Source organism: Meleagris gallopavo, chromosome Z (assembly GCF_905368555.1).
Source record: "Meleagris gallopavo chromosome Z, MGAL_WU_HG_1.1, whole genome shotgun sequence".
NCBI lineage: Eukaryota > Metazoa > Chordata > Aves > Galliformes > Phasianidae > Meleagris > Meleagris gallopavo.
In genome coordinates, this window is record NC_139435.1 from 4,221,593 (window position 1) to 4,242,346 (window position 20,754).

The 20,754-nt window shown below is 37.8% G+C and overlaps 1 protein-coding gene across 2 annotated transcripts in view; it reads right to left on the bottom strand.

Annotated features, from left to right (window-relative positions):
- PIK3C3 (phosphatidylinositol 3-kinase catalytic subunit type 3) overlaps positions 1–20,754 on the bottom strand; it is a 64,716-nt gene that overhangs the window by 19,234 nt on the left and 24,728 nt on the right. For both annotated transcript variants that reach the window (XM_085213128.1, XM_085213129.1), the window contains 8 exons: positions 19,698–19,803; positions 18,789–18,905; positions 16,947–17,078; positions 14,799–14,927; positions 14,412–14,481; positions 13,752–13,816; positions 12,243–12,327; positions 10,684–10,758 (listed from right to left, as the gene is read on the bottom strand). In XM_085213128.1, coding sequence (XP_085069254.1) covers positions 10,684–10,758; positions 12,243–12,327; positions 13,752–13,816; positions 14,412–14,481; positions 14,799–14,927; positions 16,947–17,078; positions 18,789–18,905; positions 19,698–19,803 — 779 coding nt within the window. The remainder of the gene's footprint in view (positions 1–10,683; positions 10,759–12,242; positions 12,328–13,751; positions 13,817–14,411; positions 14,482–14,798; positions 14,928–16,946; positions 17,079–18,788; positions 18,906–19,697; positions 19,804–20,754) is intronic.

The following is a 20,754-nucleotide window of genomic DNA, read 5'->3' on the forward strand; positions in this document are numbered from 1 at the left end:
TTGTGTTTTTTAAACGTATGGAATATATTCACAAAGATTCAATCAGCGATGAAAACTAAGAGACATAAAATACAGTTACATAATACTCTTTGCTCCTTAAGAACTTGTTACAAAATAAAAATATTAATATACATAGTGCGTTGTTTTTAGTATTGCATTTTGTTCTCTGGCGTGCAATAAGTTACCTCAGTCATACGTTAATTTTACCACAGGAAAATAAGAATAATGGTCCTAAAATCCTTTAGGTGAGGTTAAGGTTTTTTTTTTTTTAGCATATTTCATAAATGAATAAACATGATTACCATATCAAACATGCTTTGAATTTGAGGAAGTTTTCCTGAGTTTTTCCAACATTAAAATACATGTTACAGCATTTGAGCACTACTTTTCCCTTCTCAGATCAACTATGTCTACAATGTTACTACAGCATTATCTTCACAAAAAAAAAATTAGATACATCTCATTTCAAATCCAGGAGGCAACTTTGTTCTTACCCAAAGCTTATTTGAAACAATGCTCACAGTATTATCCATATGTCTGTTGGGAAGCATTCACTGTCTTTCTTTCCATAGAATCATAAAACGGTTTGGGTTGGAAGGGATCTGCAAGATCATCTAGTTTCCACTCCCCTACTACAGGCAGAGACACCTCCCCCTGCCCCAGGTTGCTCACAGCCCCATCCAACCTGTCTTTGAATGCTTCCAGGGAGGGGGAATACACAATCTCACTGGGCAACCTGTTCCAGTGTCTTACCACCCCCACAGTAAAGAATTTCTTCCTAATATCTAGTCTAAATCTACCCTCTTCCAGTTTAAAACTACTTTCCCTTTTCTGAATCTCATGAGAGATACAGTATGGAGCAAAATAAAAAAACTTGAAACACCAATTTCAAATACCATAACATTTGCATAATCTAAAGATTTTATATATATATATATATATATACACGCAAACAAAAATGCAGTCATCAGAAATGTAAGAATTCACCAATTCTTAAGAAGCCATTTTCTAGAAACACTTCTGACCTGCTTCTTAAATGGTAAATATTGACCATATAAAGCAAAAAGTGTTTCTGAAAATGTTCTACAGATTTTCATTTTGAAACTGAATTTTGAAATGCATCATTTCAAGAATACTACAGCTGCATAAAAAAATAGATCACAGAATCACAGAATCACAGAATTGTAGGGGTTGGAAGGGACCTCTAGAGATCATCGAGACCAACCCCCCTGCCAAAGCAGGTTCCCTACACCAGGTCGCACAGGTAGGCGTCCAGGCGAGACTTGAATATCTCCAGAGAAGGAGACTCCACAACCTCCCTGGGCAGCCTGTTCCAGTGCTCCGTCACCCTCACCGCGAAGAAGTTCTTACGCACATTCGTGCGAAACTTCCTATGCTGCAGCTTATGTCCGTTTCCCCTCGTCCTGTCTCCACGTACCACTGAAAAGAGACTGGCCTCACGACTATGGCCGCCACACCTCAGATATTTATAAACCTGGATCAGGTCCCCTCTCAGTCGTCTTTTCTCAAGACTGTGCAACTAGATGAGCCGGTGGGGAAGAAGACCAGTGCCGAAGAACAGGAAGCTTTTTCTGCAGCTCTGAGAGAAAAAAAGTGTCTACCTTCTGTGCAGGAAGGGACTTGGGGAGAGAACAAGGAAGTTATTAGGATGCGCAGAGAGAAAATTAGAAAGGCAAAAGCCCAGCCTGAGCTCAACTTGGCTGCTGGGTTAAAAAAAGAACAACAACAACAACAAAATTACAAATATATTAACAGTAAGAGGAGGGCTAAGGAGAATCCCCATCCTTTACTGGATGCAGTGGGAAACATGAGCACTGAGGATAAGGAAAAGGCTGAGGACAAGGGGGCAGGAAGGCTCTAGAGAGCAACCTGGACAGTCTGGATTGCTGGGCTGAGGCCAACGGGATGAAGTTCAACAAGACCGAGTGCTAGGTCCTGCACTTTGGTCACAACAATCCCATGCACTACTGCAAGCTTAGGGCAGAGTGGGTGGAAGATTGTGTGGAAGACATAGACTTGAGGCTGTTGGTTTATGCTTGGCTAAACATAAGCGAGAAGTGTGCCCAACTGCCAAGAAGGCTGATGGCATCCTGGTTTGTATCAGGTATAGTGCTGTCAGCAGGAGCAGGGAGGTGATCGTCCCTCTGAACTCAGCTCTGTTGAGGCTGCACCTTGAGTACTGTGTTCAGTTTTAGGCCCATCATTACAAGACAGACACTGAGACCCTGGAGCGCCCAGGAAAAGCAATGAATGTGGTGAGGGTCTGAAGCACAAGCCTTATGAAGAGGGGCTGAGGGAACTGGGATTGTTTAGTCTGAAAAAGGGGTGGTCAAGTGGGTGGTCACGTGAAGACCTCATAGCTCCCTACAACTATCTGAAAGGAGAATGAAGGAGGATGTGGCAAGGTGGGGGGTCAACCTCTTCTCTGACATTTCTAGTGATAGGACTAGAGGGAACTGCCTCAAAGTGCACCCGGGGAGACTCAGGTTGAACATTAGAAAACATTTCTTCTCCAGAACAGTGGCCAGATACTGGAACAGGCTGCCCAGGGAGGTGGTTGAGTTACCATTACTGGAGGTACTGCATTCAAAAAACATTTAGATGTGGTACTAAGGGACATGGATTAGTGGGGAAATACTGATAGTGAGTGGACAATTGAATTGGATGATCTAAGAGGTCTTGCCCAACCTTGTTGATTCTATGATTCTGTATTTGTTTGCCAGTATTACAACTCGAAGCATCTCTATTCATTTCAGCGAGCTTAAATTACCAACATTCTTGAAAAAACTGTAACCACTAGTATTTTTCAGCTAGTCATCTGTCTGTCTGTATCACTGAATAATGGATGTTCCATCATCAGACAAAACTGCTTGAGATCTGTCAAAAGTACTCTTCAACTCAAGAAACAAATCCCATCATGGTCAATTTTCTGAGAGAAATCACAAGGATACTTAATAAGCAAACTAAATATTCACTAGTTGATAAATGTCACATTCGTGACATTTTGCATGTCTAACTGTGCTAAAAACTTCCCTGAATAGTGTTTTCACACTGTTATAGAAGTTAGTTTACAAAAATGAATTTTAAAAGTAAGTTTTTTGAAGCAGACACTGATATATACAGACCTCCTCATTGCATTATAAAAACTGTTCAATTAAAGAGTCTGGGGGAGGGTCTGTTTTCAGTTTACTTATCCAAATCTGTCATCATGAAGAGTCAATAGACAACATTTGAATAACTCTCCTGGCAGTAATTACATCTTTTCTTAGTTTGCTTTGGAGGTAAGGAATAAGAGGCGCTAATTAATAATGTAGATTAGTAACTAAGGTGAACTTGAACCATTCAAAAACATTAATATGCATGTATATGAACACATATCATTTCATACAAAGAATCACACACAGAATTCTACAGGTTGGAAGGAACTTCAGGAGATCATCAACTTATCTCTTAGTCTTAAAAATGAATAAAATAAAGATGAGGCCATTTTTTATTATTGTTACAGTTTCTCTAGTTATGGTTCAACATTCAGCAGATTTTTAGGCTATGTCTCAAATGTACACCAAAAGTTTAAATTTGAATACATTCAATATATTTAGTACATGAAGAATAATAATTTATTTTTATTTGGTTAGCTCCAAGATCAATTAAGCCACCGTACTAAAATATAAAATAATGATAGAAGGCTCTCTTCGTGTTTTTTAATGAAGGGATGACACTCAGAATTCCACTGTAAAGAAAATAATGATTGAGATAGTTGATCAAGAACCTCAGGAAGGTTCTGGATTTTTTAGAAATTTTTACATACTAAGTTAATGATTTTGAGGTCAGTGTTATCCCTGAGAATTATCAAACCAAAACTTCTGAGAGAGAACTCTGACCATATTTAGTTAGAATTTTTATTCTGAAAATTGACTTATAGAGTGAATAGTGTATTAGCACAGCCATTCCTTCTGACACACATCTGTCAGGAAGGAGGCAAAAATCAACAGCAACTTTTCTTCAAGTGTACAGCTCCTCAAAACACCACTTATTTAAAATCTGTCAGCCTCGGGTGCGACCATACTTGAAAAAATAACCTTAGGTAGGAATTTAAGCTGTGCAACAGTCTACAAGAGCGTCAGCATCATATTTGACAACACCAAGCTGAATGGTGCAGTTGACACAACAGAAGGAAGAGACACCATCTAGAGGGATCTGAACAAGTTTGAAAATTGGGTTCTGTGAATCTAATGAAGTTCAGTAAGACCAAGCACAAGGTGCTGTGTTTGGATTGGGGCAAAATATGTACTCAAACTCACAGAAGAACTCACTGAGAGAAGCCCTGTGGAGAAAGCAGTATGGGTCCTGCTAAATGAAAACTTTAACATGAACCAGTAGAGCATAGGGCTGCACCAGAAAAGGGGAGTCCTTTGTAAGTGAGCTTATCAAAAAGAAGAAAATCATATTTTTTGCACAGATAGATGTGATAGGAGAAGACAGAACTGTTTTGAACTGAAAAAGGAGAGATTTAGATCAGATGTTTGACAAGAAATTTTTCACTGAGAGGGTGGTGAGGTGTTGGAATGGGCTACCCAGAGAAACTGTGGATGATCACAGAATCACAGAATTGTAGGGGTTGGAAGGGACCTCTAGAGATCATCGAGACCAACCCCCCTGCCAAAGCAGGTTCCCTACACCAGGTCGCACAGGTAGGCGTCCAGGCGAGACCTGAATATCTCCAGAGAAGGAGACTCCACAACCCCCCTGGGCAGCCTGTTCCAGTGCTCCGTCACCCTCACCGTAAAGAAGTTCTTACGCACATTCGTGCAAAACTTCCTGTGCTGCAGCTGATGTCCGTTTCCCCTCGTCCTGTCTCCACGTACCACTGAAAAGAGACTGGCCTCACCGCTATGGCTGCCACACCTCAGATATTTATAAACCTGGATCAGGTCCCCTCTCAGTCGTCTTTTCTCAAGACTGAACAGACCCAGTTCACTTAGCCTTTCTTCATAGAGGAGATGCTCCAGGCCCTCCCCCATCTTTGTGGCCCTCCGCTGGACTCTTTCCAAGAGATCCCTGTCTTTTTTGTACTGGGGAGCCCAGAACTGGACACAGTACTCCAGATGAGGCCTTACCAGGGCAGAGTAGAGGGGGAGGATCACCTCCCTTGACCTGCTGAACATGCAGATCAGTCTGGGAAGTCTCCTAGCAATGTCCCTGACCCGTGCCCCATGGAGGCAGCACACCTCTCTGTAGGTAGGGTTGGGCCGGCATATAGGGCCTTCGGTTCCTTGCAGCAGGGAGTCGCCTATGACAACCACCCTTCTGTCCTTCCGGGTGGAGGAAGTCTTGAGGCGTGGGGTTGACCGCTTCCCCCGAGGCACCCTCACGGGTGGGCCTCCCTCCACACCTGCACACACCTCTCCCTCGGGTTCCAGGGTCTCAAATCTATTCCACAGAGGCACCTGGGGAGCTGAGCATGGTCCGGGAGGGGACGCCCACAATGCCGAGTAGGTACCTGTTTCCACCCGTACTTCTCTCTCAAACAGCTTTGCTCTACTCGGCAACAACAGGGCAGAGGCTCCTCCACTGAGCAGCGGATATCACCTTGTCCTTCTGGGAGAGAGTTTTGTCCCAGTCCCACACCCCCTAGTTCTTCATAAGTATTGTGAGGAGAAGGAGCAGACTGAGGGCTCACTGTATCAGGAGCACAGTCTGTCTGCGATTCCTCTCTGTCACCTGTTTGCAAGGCGACTGGGGGCCACAGGCTCCATAGGGAGCCTCAGTTGCATGCAGGGACCTCGGGGCTGATAGGGCCTGGTACCACCAGTCAACTTCCTTTTCACAGTCCTTGATGGTCCTCAGCCTCTCCACCTCTTCCCTCAGGCAGGCCACCAGACTGAGAAGATCATTTACCTGGTCACACCTTACACAGGCACTGCCTCCATCGCCTGGCACTTTAAGGGCCAGACTCTGGCACTTGTTGCAGCCAGCAACCTGAACGCTAGCGTGCTGTTTTGGGACCTCAGTCTGGGTCTCCACACTCTTCCTGACTACAGCCTTCCTCTTACGTGTGCAGGGGAGACCTCTGTCTGGGTCTCCACACGTTTCCTGGCAGTAGCCTTCCGCCGGGACGCAGCCATGGCAATCCAGCAGACCCACTAGCACCAGCACAATCAGAGTAGCCTTACCAAGTGTGACTAACAGCTCCGCCCCGTTACTGAAAGTGCTGGATCTGCCCTTGCACTTTTACCAGGTCGTTGACAGGTGCAACCACACTTATCACCCTCTTCACAGTGACAAAACTCCTCCCCATCTGGGTGGGAGGGCGTGCCACTGCCCTCTTCAACGCTCTTATTAGGGGGGGGGAGAAGGGGGGGGGGAGGGAGGCAGGGATGGAGAGCCGCTACCCTGGCAACGCCCCCGCCACGTGAGCCGCTCTCAGGAGAGGTGCCGGGCTGCTCCGATGCCTCGGGAATCCCTGGATGAGGGAAAACCGAGCGAGTCCCCTATGCATCCCTGGAGGCCAGGCTGGATGGGGTCCTGGGCAACCTGATTGAATGCCCAATTTAGTGGTTAGCAGCCCCATCTGCAGTAGGATGCTGGAACTACATCTGTATTTGTGGTCCTTTCCAATCCAAACTGTTTTATGATTTCACGTTGTTTTAGTAGCTATTCAGTAAGGTTTTTCAGTTCTGAAATAATGTAACAAAACGCCATCATCAATTGAGACTTCCTAGAGTTACATAACGCGGCTGGTAAAAAAAAAAGCCAATCAGATTTAGAGGACAGCTTATGTCATAGAACAGATCAAGCTGGAAGGGACCTTCCGGAGAACATCTCATCCAATTTCACTGCTCAAGTAGTGCCACCTAGATCAGTTTGCCCAGGACCACATCTAGAAAGCATTTCAATATATTCACAAGTATGGAGACTCCTCAGCAAACTTTGCCAGGGTTCAGACACCTTCACTATGATTAGTACTTCATACCACATAGCATGGTATTTATACACAATTATTTGTCCTCTCAGTATCAGACATCATATAAACTTCATGCTTCTTTTAGAGGCTGTTTTTCCCCCTCCTTCAATATACAGTGAGTGCCACAACATGCACATCTTAGGTCGTGGTTCAACTCGATGATCTTTTAGGTCTTTTCCAACCTGAGTGATTCTCTGATTCTATTTTATGATTCTATTCCATTTCCTAATCCAGTTTCAGATTTATTGTATCTTTATTTGAAAATGTTTATAATTATTAGGATGCTTATAAATTAAAGACAAAACTGGATAACAAGTATTGATTTATTACTTTCTCCAAATGACTGCTAAATTCCAACCCTTTGATATTAATCACTTAAAAAAATAAAAACAAAACAAAACAAAACAAAACAAAACAAAGGAAGGTATTTAAAATAAGAGGTGAAACAGATCTGATCCCCTGAGACACATTTTTTTGTAGGACTAGAAGTAAAAGACATGGATTTCTAGTTCAGGGATACTGAAAGTAATAAATTCCGTTGTTTAAATATAGACAAGAAAGTATACATATATGATCATACCTTTTAAGAAAGGTGTTTCTAGCTTATATTCCTTGAGCTAAGAAGTTAGCTTTCCCAACTTACGTCTTGGTTTGTGAGAGAACAAAGGTAGCAAATGGAAATAATTTCAGGCTTTGAATTTATTGTGGATCTGCACTGCCCTCTGCTGTTCTGTTTAAATTGTTCCATTAAGTCAAACTAAGCTATAGAGTAGTTACTTTCCAACCTAGCTTCACCACTAGAAAACTAAGTTATTATCAGTCTGACTATGCAAACAGTAACTGTAATAAAAAACACTTTATACGCATAATCATATAATTGATTGGGACTTCCTGACAGATTTTTGAATGTTCATATGCACAACTGCAATCAAATAAGGGAAAACATAGTTGCTTTAGATGTTATCCCACAAGCTTACTTCAAGACATTTCACCAGAATTAATTTCCAATACTTTAATATGAAGTACTCCAAGTCACTGCATCATATGCCTCAGGCATACTGCAAAGCCATCCATGTGGATGTGTCTCATTTCCCCAAATAAGATATTTTATTTAAACTTTTCTCATTCAATGGATGCTTACTTTACTATAAACATTTAACATCTAATTCTTCTTCATTAGTAAATGAACATATTTGAAGTATCAAAACACCTACAGAAGCTATGGTTCAAAAGTAAGCATGCAAAAAAGAAAATAATAATATCCAAATTTACTAAGGGTTTCTGCAATTCATCTAGCTATGAAGTTATTTTCAACAAAAGTATTTTAACTTCTCCCATCATATGATATTAACTATATTAGTTATAATAGCTTAATGGTAAACTCTTCTACTCCCACTTAGCTGAGAACCTCAATACAATTCATCCGAGACAATTTCCTTCCATACTTGCTAAGTGCTTGCTAAGCATTCAAGCAGAGAAATTCCAGAAGATAGGTTGATCAACAAGGCAAACTATCTAGAATTCCATGTGAAATGCAGGAGATATCCAGCATTTTTATTTTGCTACTCAGGGGGCAGGGAAGAGAATTAAATGAAATATTCTAAATAAAAAAGACAAGAAAATGGATGCTTTTTGAAAAACAGTTACCTAAGTAAGAAAGCATTTCAGGGTTTTTGTTTTCACTGGTATTGTGGGTTTTGTTTGTTTTTAAATCTTCCATACTCTTGCAAAAATGAAATGTTTAACTTCAAGTTGGAGATTATTTATATATAACACTATTCAACTTGAAATAAACAAAGACTGCACCTCTTGAATCCTAATCATTATTTTAGCTGGAACTATGCATTATTTCTTTTAAACCATTACAGAACTTAGTAATTTAGAATCACTAACATTATACACTCTACCTGGCCCATTGTCAATACACATCATGCAAGAAAAAGTAATGATATAAATTAAACAAGTTAGAGATAGTCAAAATACATGTCTGTTATTTTGAACTGCTAAGATACATGGGTTTTGTTACGAAGGAAAAAATGCCTTTTTAGCAGCATTCCCATACCTAAGAGAGGTCTACAAGAAAGCTGAGGAGGAACTCTGATCAGGGACTGTAGAGAAGGACAAAAGATAGTGGCTTTAAAAACAGAGAGGATAGATTTAGACTCGATACTGGAACAGGTTGCCTAGAGAAGCTGTGAATGAATGTCCCACAACTGGAAGTGTTCAAGGCCAGGCTGGATGGGGCTTGTCTAGTGACAGAAGATTGGAACGATAAGATTTTTAAGGTACCTTCTAAACCAACCCATTCTATAATTCTGTGATATATCTCATTAAGTGATAACCTCTATACTTCTGCTCCCTCAATCATGTATTTGTAACAGGTAGGACATTTAGACCCTAATCTCTTCTACAAATAACTGAGAAAAATAAAAACACAGCTTCAGCAGGGCTCTGGAATGATCCTGACCATCAGTTAGTCTAACGGAACACTTGGATTTTTTACTTTTCAGGGGCTTAGTTTTCTTTAAAAAAAAAAAAAAAAAAAGGTGTGTTCAGAGGCAAGAGAAAACTTTGAAGTGAACGCTGCTCTGCAAGGTCTTACGTGGCATTCCCAGTTTAGGGTTGCATCATGTTTTCCATTTCTTGGAAAAGCATCTGAAAAGTTCACAGCACCATTTCTTTTAGAAGAAAGTAAAATCTGAGAGAATTATCAGGGATATCAGGGAAGTTAAGAAGATTATATCTAATTCCACATGACAACTGATAATACTTGCCATAACGTCTATTGTATTAGGAACAGCATACATAAAATATTACAATGCAACTGGCATGCAATTAGTACATCTTGAAATTGCTTTCAATTGCATGCTAGGAAATCTGAAAAACAGGAACATAACAATTTAATGAATAATTAAATTGTTTGATGAAGATCATTAGGATAGTTGGAATTAGAATTACTTTACAGCTACCTACTACTGCATTCCTTTTTTCAGCTTTGAATAAGGTTTTTTAGAAAAAAAATAAGTATGATATTTATACAAGTTTAAGACAACAGCAACAGGTTTTTTGATCTGAAAGGCAGACAAGTTTTACCCTACACTATGGCCGTACTACTTTCAAAAAAGTCAGCATCACTTAAGAAAGAACCTGTGTTCTTAAACAGCTCTGAAGTCAAGCTTTCATGAGTATAAAAAATGCCAAAGTAGAATATAAGATGGTAAAATAAACCAAGAAAAATATACACAGAAATCCAGAGTTTGTAAACATTTCTTTGTTCAAGAGAATTCAGACTTCAGATATATAAGCTGTGGTTACACAAACATCAATACCACATACCAGCTAAACCTTATTTCTTGCCTAATTTGATTAGAGCATGCTTAATCTACTTGTTTCCTTACTATTCATCTGTCACGTGACTTTTATTGGGGGGTTGGAAGTAAATGATCTTAGGTCCCCTGCAAACTAAACTCTTCTATGGTTCTATATTACTAGTAATTTAAACTTAGATTTACTGAATCAAATACTATCTTAGATGAGACAATATACTCTTACACTGATAGTATAAGAATATATTTTGACCTCCAATACTCTATGGGTTCAATCCATAAGGAAATTTGAGCCAATACATTTGAACATCACCCACATATCTGAAATTAAACAGATGTCATTATAAAATTAAACTAGTAAAAGGAATTTACCTGTTTTTGTTAGTAAAAGATTATCCAGATGTCTGTCTCCAACTCCAAGGATGTAAGTAATTACACAATAACCAGCTGTAACAAGTAAATTGTAAGCATCAATACAAGTACCTTTCCTGGAGAGCAACAAGTTCTGTGCAGTTAACAATAGCATATAATGTAACCTTAATTTTTGCTCACAAGCAGAATGCCACAGAGGATCAGAAGACATGGAAGAATAATCAAGATTATCAGCAAGATGGAGAACACAAATTTACTCAGAAACCTAAATTAAACTTTTGCTACCCAATTATACGCATAATAGTGTCAAAAAATCCAATTTCTTCCAATACTTGGATTAAGATATTTCAAAGCACTTTGGGCAAAATAAAAGTACACACTTCAAACATTTAAAGATATTTATCAAAATGTAAACAAGCATTAGACATTGATATGAAACTGAATGCATGTGTCAGTAGTATTTACAAGCTAAGAAGAAAGCTAGGATGTGATAAATTACGTCTAATGCAAACACTTATTTCTTTCACCAATTAATCAGAACCATTTTAAGAAGTTCTAACGACTGCATCAGAAAAAATAAAAAAAGACACTGTAGAGCAACAATTGAATGACACTTTTTGTAGGAAAAAGCTGTTTAATTTAATGGACAGAAAACATGTTTTAACACGTCTCTTACGCATCTTTTACGCATCCAATTATTGAGCAAAAACTACACTACCACATTTTCTTTTAACCTGAATGGAATAAGAAATTAAACAGTGTCATCCAAGAAAAAAAATCACTTGCTTTCCTAGCAAATTAGAATTTTCTACCTCAAATACAGATGATTAATTACTGAACAAATGTTTTACACCTCCCTGAATTATGAAGAATCTAACTGATTCTTCATAGAAATAGAGGGATTGTAGATAAGATTACTGCTAGAAAGAAAGGCATTTTTAACTTCTAATCTCTTCAAGGAAAAGGAAAAGGAAAGAAGGCAGAGAAGAGAAATAGTATACTGCATGTCCAACTCAAAATTACCCTTTTTTTAGTGAGTGGCAATCCCCTTTGAGGGCTTTGCAGACTCCTTGATCATAATGGGAAAAAAGCTGAAATATTTTGCTATACTCCTCCTTTTCACATATCCACCTTCCCCAAAAAAGGCACTAGGTAGAAAGAAAATCCAAATTTTCTTACATTATCTCAAAAATCTATGCACTAATGCTAACTACCAGAAAAACTCATGGCCTCTAATTCTACCCTGAAAGCTGTAAGAAGCCTGAACATTGCTGTAGTCCTGACAAATTAATGACTAGCTTTTCGTTCATGAGAATCTTTCAATTAACCATCAAAGTTAAGTTTAATAGCAAATCACTTAATGACTGATCTGCTGAATAAACTTTATATCTCATTGGCTATATAAACAAGATCTACCCTTGCTACAACAGAGGTTCTGACAATATGCAGCTGTACAGTCTTCCAGCTGCTGACATTTAAATTGAAGTGCCTCAATAACTTATCAAGCCCAACTATTATATTTCAGATACAAAATTATCAGTTGTAATACTGTCACTTACCGCAGCTCTTAACATACGTGTCCATCACCTCTGCACTTATTCCATGAGGTCCAGTCTCACTAGGTGCGTGCTTTCTGAAGAAGTTCTGGAATGGAAGTCATCAATACATTTAGTTATCCTGTATGACCTGTAACAGGATTTTTATAACTACTAATTCAAGATATAAAACAAGAACCACAAATAGCCAGTAGTGTCATGTTAAGGTAACAGCCACCTCCCACTTCCCACCAAAACTAGTAAGATCTAATTTAATTCTACATTGCTATCTTTACATTTCACTTAATCATCATATTCGCTCAACAGAAACAGATCTGAATTTTAAATTGAAATGCAGATCTTTAAAATAGTCCCAGAAAATTAACAACGCATTAAGGATATACTAATTAATAATTATGAATACAAAAGTACGTCTGTTTGTGATAGGTCAGGAAAAATCACACTGAACTAAGTTCTGTGAAAAATGAATCTGAGACAGCTAGCTGACAATCATGAACATGAGCCAGCAGTGAGCCCAGTGCTTCTTGGCCCACCCAGTGGCCAAAAAGGCCAATGGCATCCTTGCTTATAAAGAAAGTGCTGTCAACAGGAGCAGGGAGATAATCAACCCATGCTCAACTCTGCTGAGGCTGCACCGTGAAAACTCTTTTCAGTTTTGGGCCACCCACTAAAAGACACTGAGGCAATGGAGTGAGACTTGGGAAGAACAACAAAGCTGGTAAGGGGTCACAAATCTTAGGATGAACAGCTGAGATAACTGGGATAGTTCAGTCTGGAGAAGAAGCTCAGTCCTTATCATTCTCTACAACTACCTGATAGGAAGTTGTACCACTGTGGGGGTCAACCACTGCTCAGAGGTAACTGGTGATAGAATGAGAGGGAACAGCCTTAAATTGTGTCACAGAATGTTCAGATTATAGGAAAAAACTTCTCAGAAAGAGTGGTCAGGCACTGGCACAAGCTGCCTAAGGAGGTCATGGAGTCATCATTCCTGGTGATTTTCAAGAAACATGGAGATGTGGCACTTGGGACATGGTTAATGGGTATGGCGGCAATGAGTTCACAGTTGGACCAGATGATCAATGTTACAGATGTCAAAAATTAAATGGACAAAATACTTAGTGTTCAATCTAAAAAACATTACTACGTGCTTAACAAGGTATCAAAATCACTGAGTAAACAACAGAAATATCTTAAAAACAGAAGAATACAGAAAATTGTCTGGCATTACATTCACCATTTCAGGAAACCCACAACTTCAGTTTTACAACTAAGATAGAGTTTAATTATATATATGGTGTTACTCTTAGGTCATGAGACAGTCATGTGGCAATTAAAGTGTGTTTTTCTAAAGCAAAAATAAAAATCTAGTCCACCTGAAGTCTACATCTGTCTTTTGAATAGCAAACACAAATATCAGTGGAGAGACTGTAAAGACTGATACATAAGAACTAAGGCTGTAATTTACACTGTCTGATGAGTAGAAGACTTAAGAAGTACTATATCACATACCTGTATACTTTCCTCAGTAGCAAGAACTTCTGCAACTGGCACTGACTGAATAAACTGCATGAAGCCTGCAAAAGAAACAACAAAAAATTTGAGTGCATAGACATCTGAAGATACTTTATAAAGCATTTTTATTAAAAGGTTTCACTAACACATTCATTCAACTGCTTCTCACTGGCAAAGCAAAACAAAAAACACAACACTTTTTTTCCTGAATTTTCAGGCCTCGATAATATAACCACTTATCCTAACTCCCAATCAGGACAGAAAAAGCCAGTTTCAAACTTTCAACAGAAGAAAAAGTGATATCAGTGACATCCTAAATGCTTATCCACAATGGATCTGAAAGCATAGCCAAGTTTGATTTCATTTTGCTGAGTTTTTTTCCCCCAGTTAACACAAAAGTCAGCAGGAATATTCATGCAGCAAACCAGCATGAAAACAATGTCTGGAAATAGTCTAATGACTGTTACGTATCACAATTTATGGAATACTGTGGTCAATTAAGTTGGTTACTTCAGTAATTTATATACTTTATCCTACACATTTGAGCTCTTTTTCCAGAATGCTGTACATTAAGTAAAGTATCTAGTCACAACAATCAATGAGGGGGGGAAAGAAAAATACCCAATACTGTATTTTTAGAAAACAAAGTACTCATACCGTGTTTTGTACTAGTTGCCAGCACTTTATACGGCGTCAGTTTCAAATCCAGATTTTCTTTTCTTAGCAGCTGGGATGGAGTAGAAGGAAGTATTAAAATGAGAGCAACAAAAACCAGCTATGTTTCTAAAATAATACTGGACACTGACCTATGAAGTTCTTCACTGTAACGAGTAATGAATAAAGGCTGATTTGAGAATTTAATTTTTTTTAATATAAACAGAATCTGAAAAGATCTATTAAAAAAAAAAAAATCTAAGGTCAGAAAAACCCTAAAATGTATTAGCTACATCAGTAGCCACGTGAGCCTCATTAACAGTTTTTACCAGTCTTGCTGTTGAGAAGAATGAAGAACTCAGAAATGCCACATAAAATGGTAATCCTTACCTTATCCATAAGTGAAATAATCTGAAGAATAAGTTGATCTTGACGTAAATCATCCCCATGCTTAAAAATTACAGGATATTTGCCTCCATCTTCTGTCTTGAAGAATAACTGAGCAGGCATTAAAGCACTCTGGAACAGAAAATCCTACTGAGCTGGCTCAAAACAACATTTGCATCAACATCTTGCTACACTACATTTCTAAAATGTAAACCCATAGCATTAGAAGTAAGTGAAATAGGCAAGAATAAGGCATAAGGTATAAAACTGAGTGACATAACAGTCTCCTTGGTTATTAGCAGCATGGCAGCAAGGACCAGAAGTTTCTTAATGTTCCTCATATCTGGCAGAAAATAAGCAAACCCCAAAACTTCTTAAAGTAGTCACCTACTGTTTAGGAATCAATTAGACCATGGCATTCTCAGTTACCAGAATTGTGATTTAACCATGTTTGAAAAAATAAAAATAAATTAAATCCCTCCAGTTCTTCACTGTTTAAAGAGAAAAAAAATAGTGAAGTGTAAATGATACACTCTTTCCCTAAATGCTACCCCCCAACCCATGAAGACAAAAGGGCAGAAGGATTCAAATTGTTTGCATGCATTTAATTCTAATCAACATGAAAGCACTGAGCAAAAGGTCACAACAAAACAAATTTTAACTGATCAGATCAAAAAGACACAATTATAGGATAAACATCAAAGAAATGCTAGAGGCAAGTCATCTTTAAAAATCAACTGCTTCCTTAATCTATTTAGTAAAAGCAAAAATGCCATTTTACATTGTCGTTAGTGAAAATCAATTTGTTTGTTGTTTCTTCAAATAAAACGGACTGAAAGGGATCAATTATCTACATGAATAATTTCAACTACTGCAACTCACCAAGTCGCTTCCCTCAACACAAAAACAATAAAAATCAAAGACACTGTTTAATATTTGAGCAGCTATGTTATATTTTTCACATGGAATACATTTTTTTAAAGATAAAGTTCAATAAATCTGGCATGTGATGTCCAAAAGCATCAGAAATTAGTCATTCATCTAGGAGTTCGATTTTTTTCTCATTGAGCAAGATTAGTGATTAAATGGGAATCAGTAACCATTCAGAATCAGGCCAATCCCCAATGTGAAAACAAGTTACTTGAGCATGTAGTGGGAGATGAGTACTCTTCTAAATAATGGGTACGTGAAAAAAAACAGGCCAATGGGGAATCAAAGTTATCAGATAACTATGGAAAAATGTTTCCCTAAGCTGACAAAAATTAATGCATTCCACTATCACTATTTTGCAGATATAAATAAATTTACGGCCTGGTAACAGGCTGCAAGAGCAGCTAGAATCTTTTTTCCCTTCCTTAAACTTAGCACTTAAACTTCTGGTTAGAGGCCTAACTAGCAAAACATATTTAGGCTGACTATAATAATTTGAAGTTAAATTTATAGGGAGGTACTACATTACTGGACACAGGTAATAACTCACATTCCAGGAAGCATAAGAAGCAAAACAAAACTAGTCCTTTTAACAGCATACAGACTGTATGTATTTACACTAAGGGATAACCATATAACCACAATTAACAGAACTGGTATAATTTAATGAGTTATTTATCCTCGGGTTACATGATCTACTCAGCAGTCCATTGCAACAAATGAACAGTCATCTTTCTTTCCAGCCCCTAACAAGAGGTTTATTTTACAAAGGAATACATGCTCATGTATCTTAGGTGTAACATAGGTGATCTGATTTGTAAGATTTTTGATCATAAATGATATTCCTGCTGACCACAGACTCATCAAGATTCAGACAAATTCTGAAATAGGAAGCATTGTCAACTTGGGAAGAACATCTCCAGTTGGTGAACCACTTGCATTACTGAAGTTTAGTACATAAAATTCTACCCTTTTCTAAAGGAGAATACAGCTACTTCATAACATCAGTCTTTCAAAAGCTGTTTGAACTTGGTGCCAGAAAATACTTCCAGGAAAAACAAAAACAAACAAAACAAACAAACAAACAACAAAAAAAAAGTTATTCAACCACTTTTAAGAACATGTTACAGTTAGATCTTGCCTTGACATTTCAACATTCCAACTGATGTTTCTAAGCTTGGTGGTCATAATTTATATTGCAGCTACTTAGATGCCATTTACCTTGAACAGTGTGGCTTTTTCAGGGATTATTCCTTTAATTTTCACCTGAGGTTCCAGAGGAAGAGGAATAAGTTCCATATCTGCTAAATTCATCTTTTCATTATCTGCTAGCAATGCCTGAAGCCTCTCGTTCTAAAAGAAAAAATAATCAAATACTTGTTTTTTTATTCAAAGCACACTTACTAGGTACACATGAACAATTAAAGTCTTCTAACAGTAGATATATACTAATTACTAATAAATCACTAATTTTTTCAATTCTTTATGCTTCCAAAATCAAAGCCCTGTGGTTTAGTTTGAAAAAAGAACATATGACAGAACATTACCAAAACACTGCACAAACAGGCAATACATTTCTATGGATTGAAAAAACCTTCAATCTCTTTTGGTGATTATACCTTTCTTACCAGCACATAGCATGATTACGAAGTTTCAGAGAAGTGATACAATGCTTAAATGTTCCATTTTCCTCCACAAACATACCCCAAAGATAGAAAAGATAGTGGAAAATCACACTGAAAACTAATGCTAAAGAATAATGGTACACATCAGAGGAAAAGAAAATAAATTGACACAAATTCCTTGGAGATACTGCTCCCTCTCCATACCTGTCAAGCTCACGCAGTATTTTAAATAAAAAGGGTGAAGTATCTTAGAAGGTACTTATGACAGAAATTCTTCATCTCTCAAGGCTAACAGTTCCATTTCATGTAGTTATACACTCATCTTATAAAGGAATAGCTTTTTGATTTTTGCTCTTGGAACAAAATAAGTTAGCTGAATTTCTTGATTTCTTACACTGATATAAATTCCCTTGCACAAACAAACGAACAAAAAACCTGAAGGTCTGGTAGACACTTTGCAGTAAAGAAGGCTAATGGTATTCTGGGATGCATTAGGCATATTGACCCAGAACTCAAGGGAAATGATCCTTCCTCTTCACTCTGCATTGATGAGGTAGCACCTAGAGTGCTGTGTCCAGTTCTGGGATCCAGATCATAAGATAGACTTGGGCACACTGGAGAGAGTTGCAGTGTCTGGCCACAAAAATTAAGAGTGGATCATCTCTTCTAGGAGAAAAGGCTGAGAGAATTAGGGCTGCTAAGCCAAGAGAGAAGGCCTCAGGGTGGATTTTATTTACATACAGAAACACATCAAGAGGGAGCAACCAAGAGAGCTAGACTCTTTTCAGTGATGTCTACTGCCACAATAAGAGGGAGGAGGGACAAAAATACGAGCATGGGGAGAGTACAACTGGAAGTCAAGAAACACTTGCTAACTGTGAGGGTGACTGAACAATGGATAATATTGTTTAAAATCCTTGGTGAGTTTCTGCTCTTGGAAATATCAAAAACTCTATAGACACAGCCCTAGACAAGCTACTAAAAGGGGATATGTTTGAAAAATAGGTAAGACAAGATGATCTATTGAGGTGCCACCAACCTTGGTCGTTGCATGACTCTTTGACAATTCACAACAAGCACACAATTCACAACATGATAAAAATAATTACAACAACCTCTGTCTGCTACGTTCTCCTGTCCTCCGTGACTTGTTCATTCTTGCATCACCAGCTCTTCACATTATTCCAACACTTTATTTTTGCCACAGTACCCTAAGACTTTTCTGAGGGGCCTCTTTTTTCTCCTTTGAAGTTTCAGAGCACTTTATAGCTTCGACTCATGTAATATTCTCCTATGTTTGTTTAAAATTAGCTGAAATTGTGTAACAGTCCTGTAACATCTGTCCTGTAACATCTCAGTGCTAAGAATATTTCATGAAAAGCTACCATTCACGCTGTTAATTTCTACCCAGAGATAAGTTTTCCAATCTCTTATTTACCTTTTTCTTACGATTCCCACTTTCACGCTGCACTGCTTTCATTACATGAACGAGCCGATCCACAAATGTCTGCTGAGCTGCCAATAATGAACGCATAACCCTGACAGACTTATCACCCTAAGTGAATTAAGAGAAACAAAATTAGTTTTTTGTTCCCTTATTATCTTATTTAGAAATTATTGCTGTGATCTTAGGCTTTTGGACTTTAAGAAGTGAATAAAGATCAATTTCCTTTCAATTCAGAAGACATTTTCTGTAAAATACAATCAAAATTATTGCAGCTGGCAATTAATTATTTGACTTACCAGCGTATTTTAATTTGCATCAATAATTTTAGTTGTGAACAATCATGCATGACAAACTTATTCACACAACAGAAGTTAGTAAGAGCAAGCACACAGAACATTCTACAAAGTCTGAGTCAGATTCAAAAAGCATTTGTAAAATGGAAATACAAAACATGAGACACATTAAAATCAGGAAAGACCATGTATCTACTAAAAAAATTATACACTACAATTCATAAAAACATTTTTGTTTTTGCTTTTTTTCCTACATAACCCTCTGCTAAGGGCAAATAGAACAATTCTTCTTCTGAGTTAGGATGACAGGCTTTTTGACTCAATTTCAACTGCAAAAGAAATAACCGACTGCTTATACAAGGTAGAGGATTTCAGAATCAGCATTTTACTAATGGAAGCAAGAAATAAGACAGAGGACAATTTTCAATAATTCTCCTTTACTTTTTTGGTAGCCTCTGTATAGTTTACTACGAACACTGAAAATTCAAGTAAAGTGGAAGCTTTCTATATAACTGACACGACAAAGTGTCCTTTTCCTAGACACGTGTCTTTTTTTTTTTTTTTTTTTAACAAAATAACTAACAAAAAACACTATGTTAAGCATTACCTTTAGCAAAGCTTGACTAAATCTTCTCATCACATTTAGGTACATTTCGTGAGTCTTTGGGTCCCTCTGCTGAGTGTCCTGGTCTTCACATTCCACAATTACATACCTGGAGTACAAAAAACCTCAAGTTAGTGCAGCACCAGATTAGAACATATTTTAGTGAAACACAACAACTCTGTATGTCTGGATCTGAAAACAAATACATTCTTGAATGAGATAACAAATGAGCTCTCTCATAATTACAAACTTCCACTTGAATTATGACAGCCTATCAACATTTCTGAGGTGCTTCACTACAGCAAACATCTTGTCACTTAAACAGGACAAGTCAGAAATGAAAAAATACTCGAAGCAAGCCCAGGCATAATGCAAACTTCAAACTCAAGCATACATTAAAAAAATGCTATCTGTTTCCAACATCAAAAGTGAAAGAAAACATACTGATCCTGAAGTAGCAAAGTCTGTATTTCAAATCAAGTTCTTCTAAAATTATGATATTGCAACAAAATTAAATAGGATAATTTCAGATGCTTGTATTGTAACTGTCAGCATTTTACTTTGATATAATAGTTAGTAATTTTTTGTGTTTCTTTCTATTCATAGCACTGACAAGCAATTACCGCTGTGCACAAAAGATCCTTTCTGTTTAAGAAAATATCTCCTAAATTTTATCCAGAAAAAAAAGAAACCCACTATACATGTTGAACACAAAAAACAAACAAAAAAAAAAACGTAGAGATGACAAAGCCTCTACATATTCATCATGTTTCTTCCCCTCTCTAGGTGACTTTTCATATGGGTAGGGTGCTTTCTACAAATGAGCACTGCTGTTTTCAGAGTCCTCTAAACTTCAGGTAATGTTCAAGAATGCTATGAACACTACATGGGTTGTTTTTGTTATTGTTGCTACACACTTCAGTTTTACACTGATTTCAGATTAGCTTTAATATGGTAGAACATAAATGACAAAATACCCTGGACTCTATTTTAGATGATAATCTGGAAACTGCACTCATAACTAAAAAGGAGAAAAAAGGAAATTGCCTGTGAACAGCTC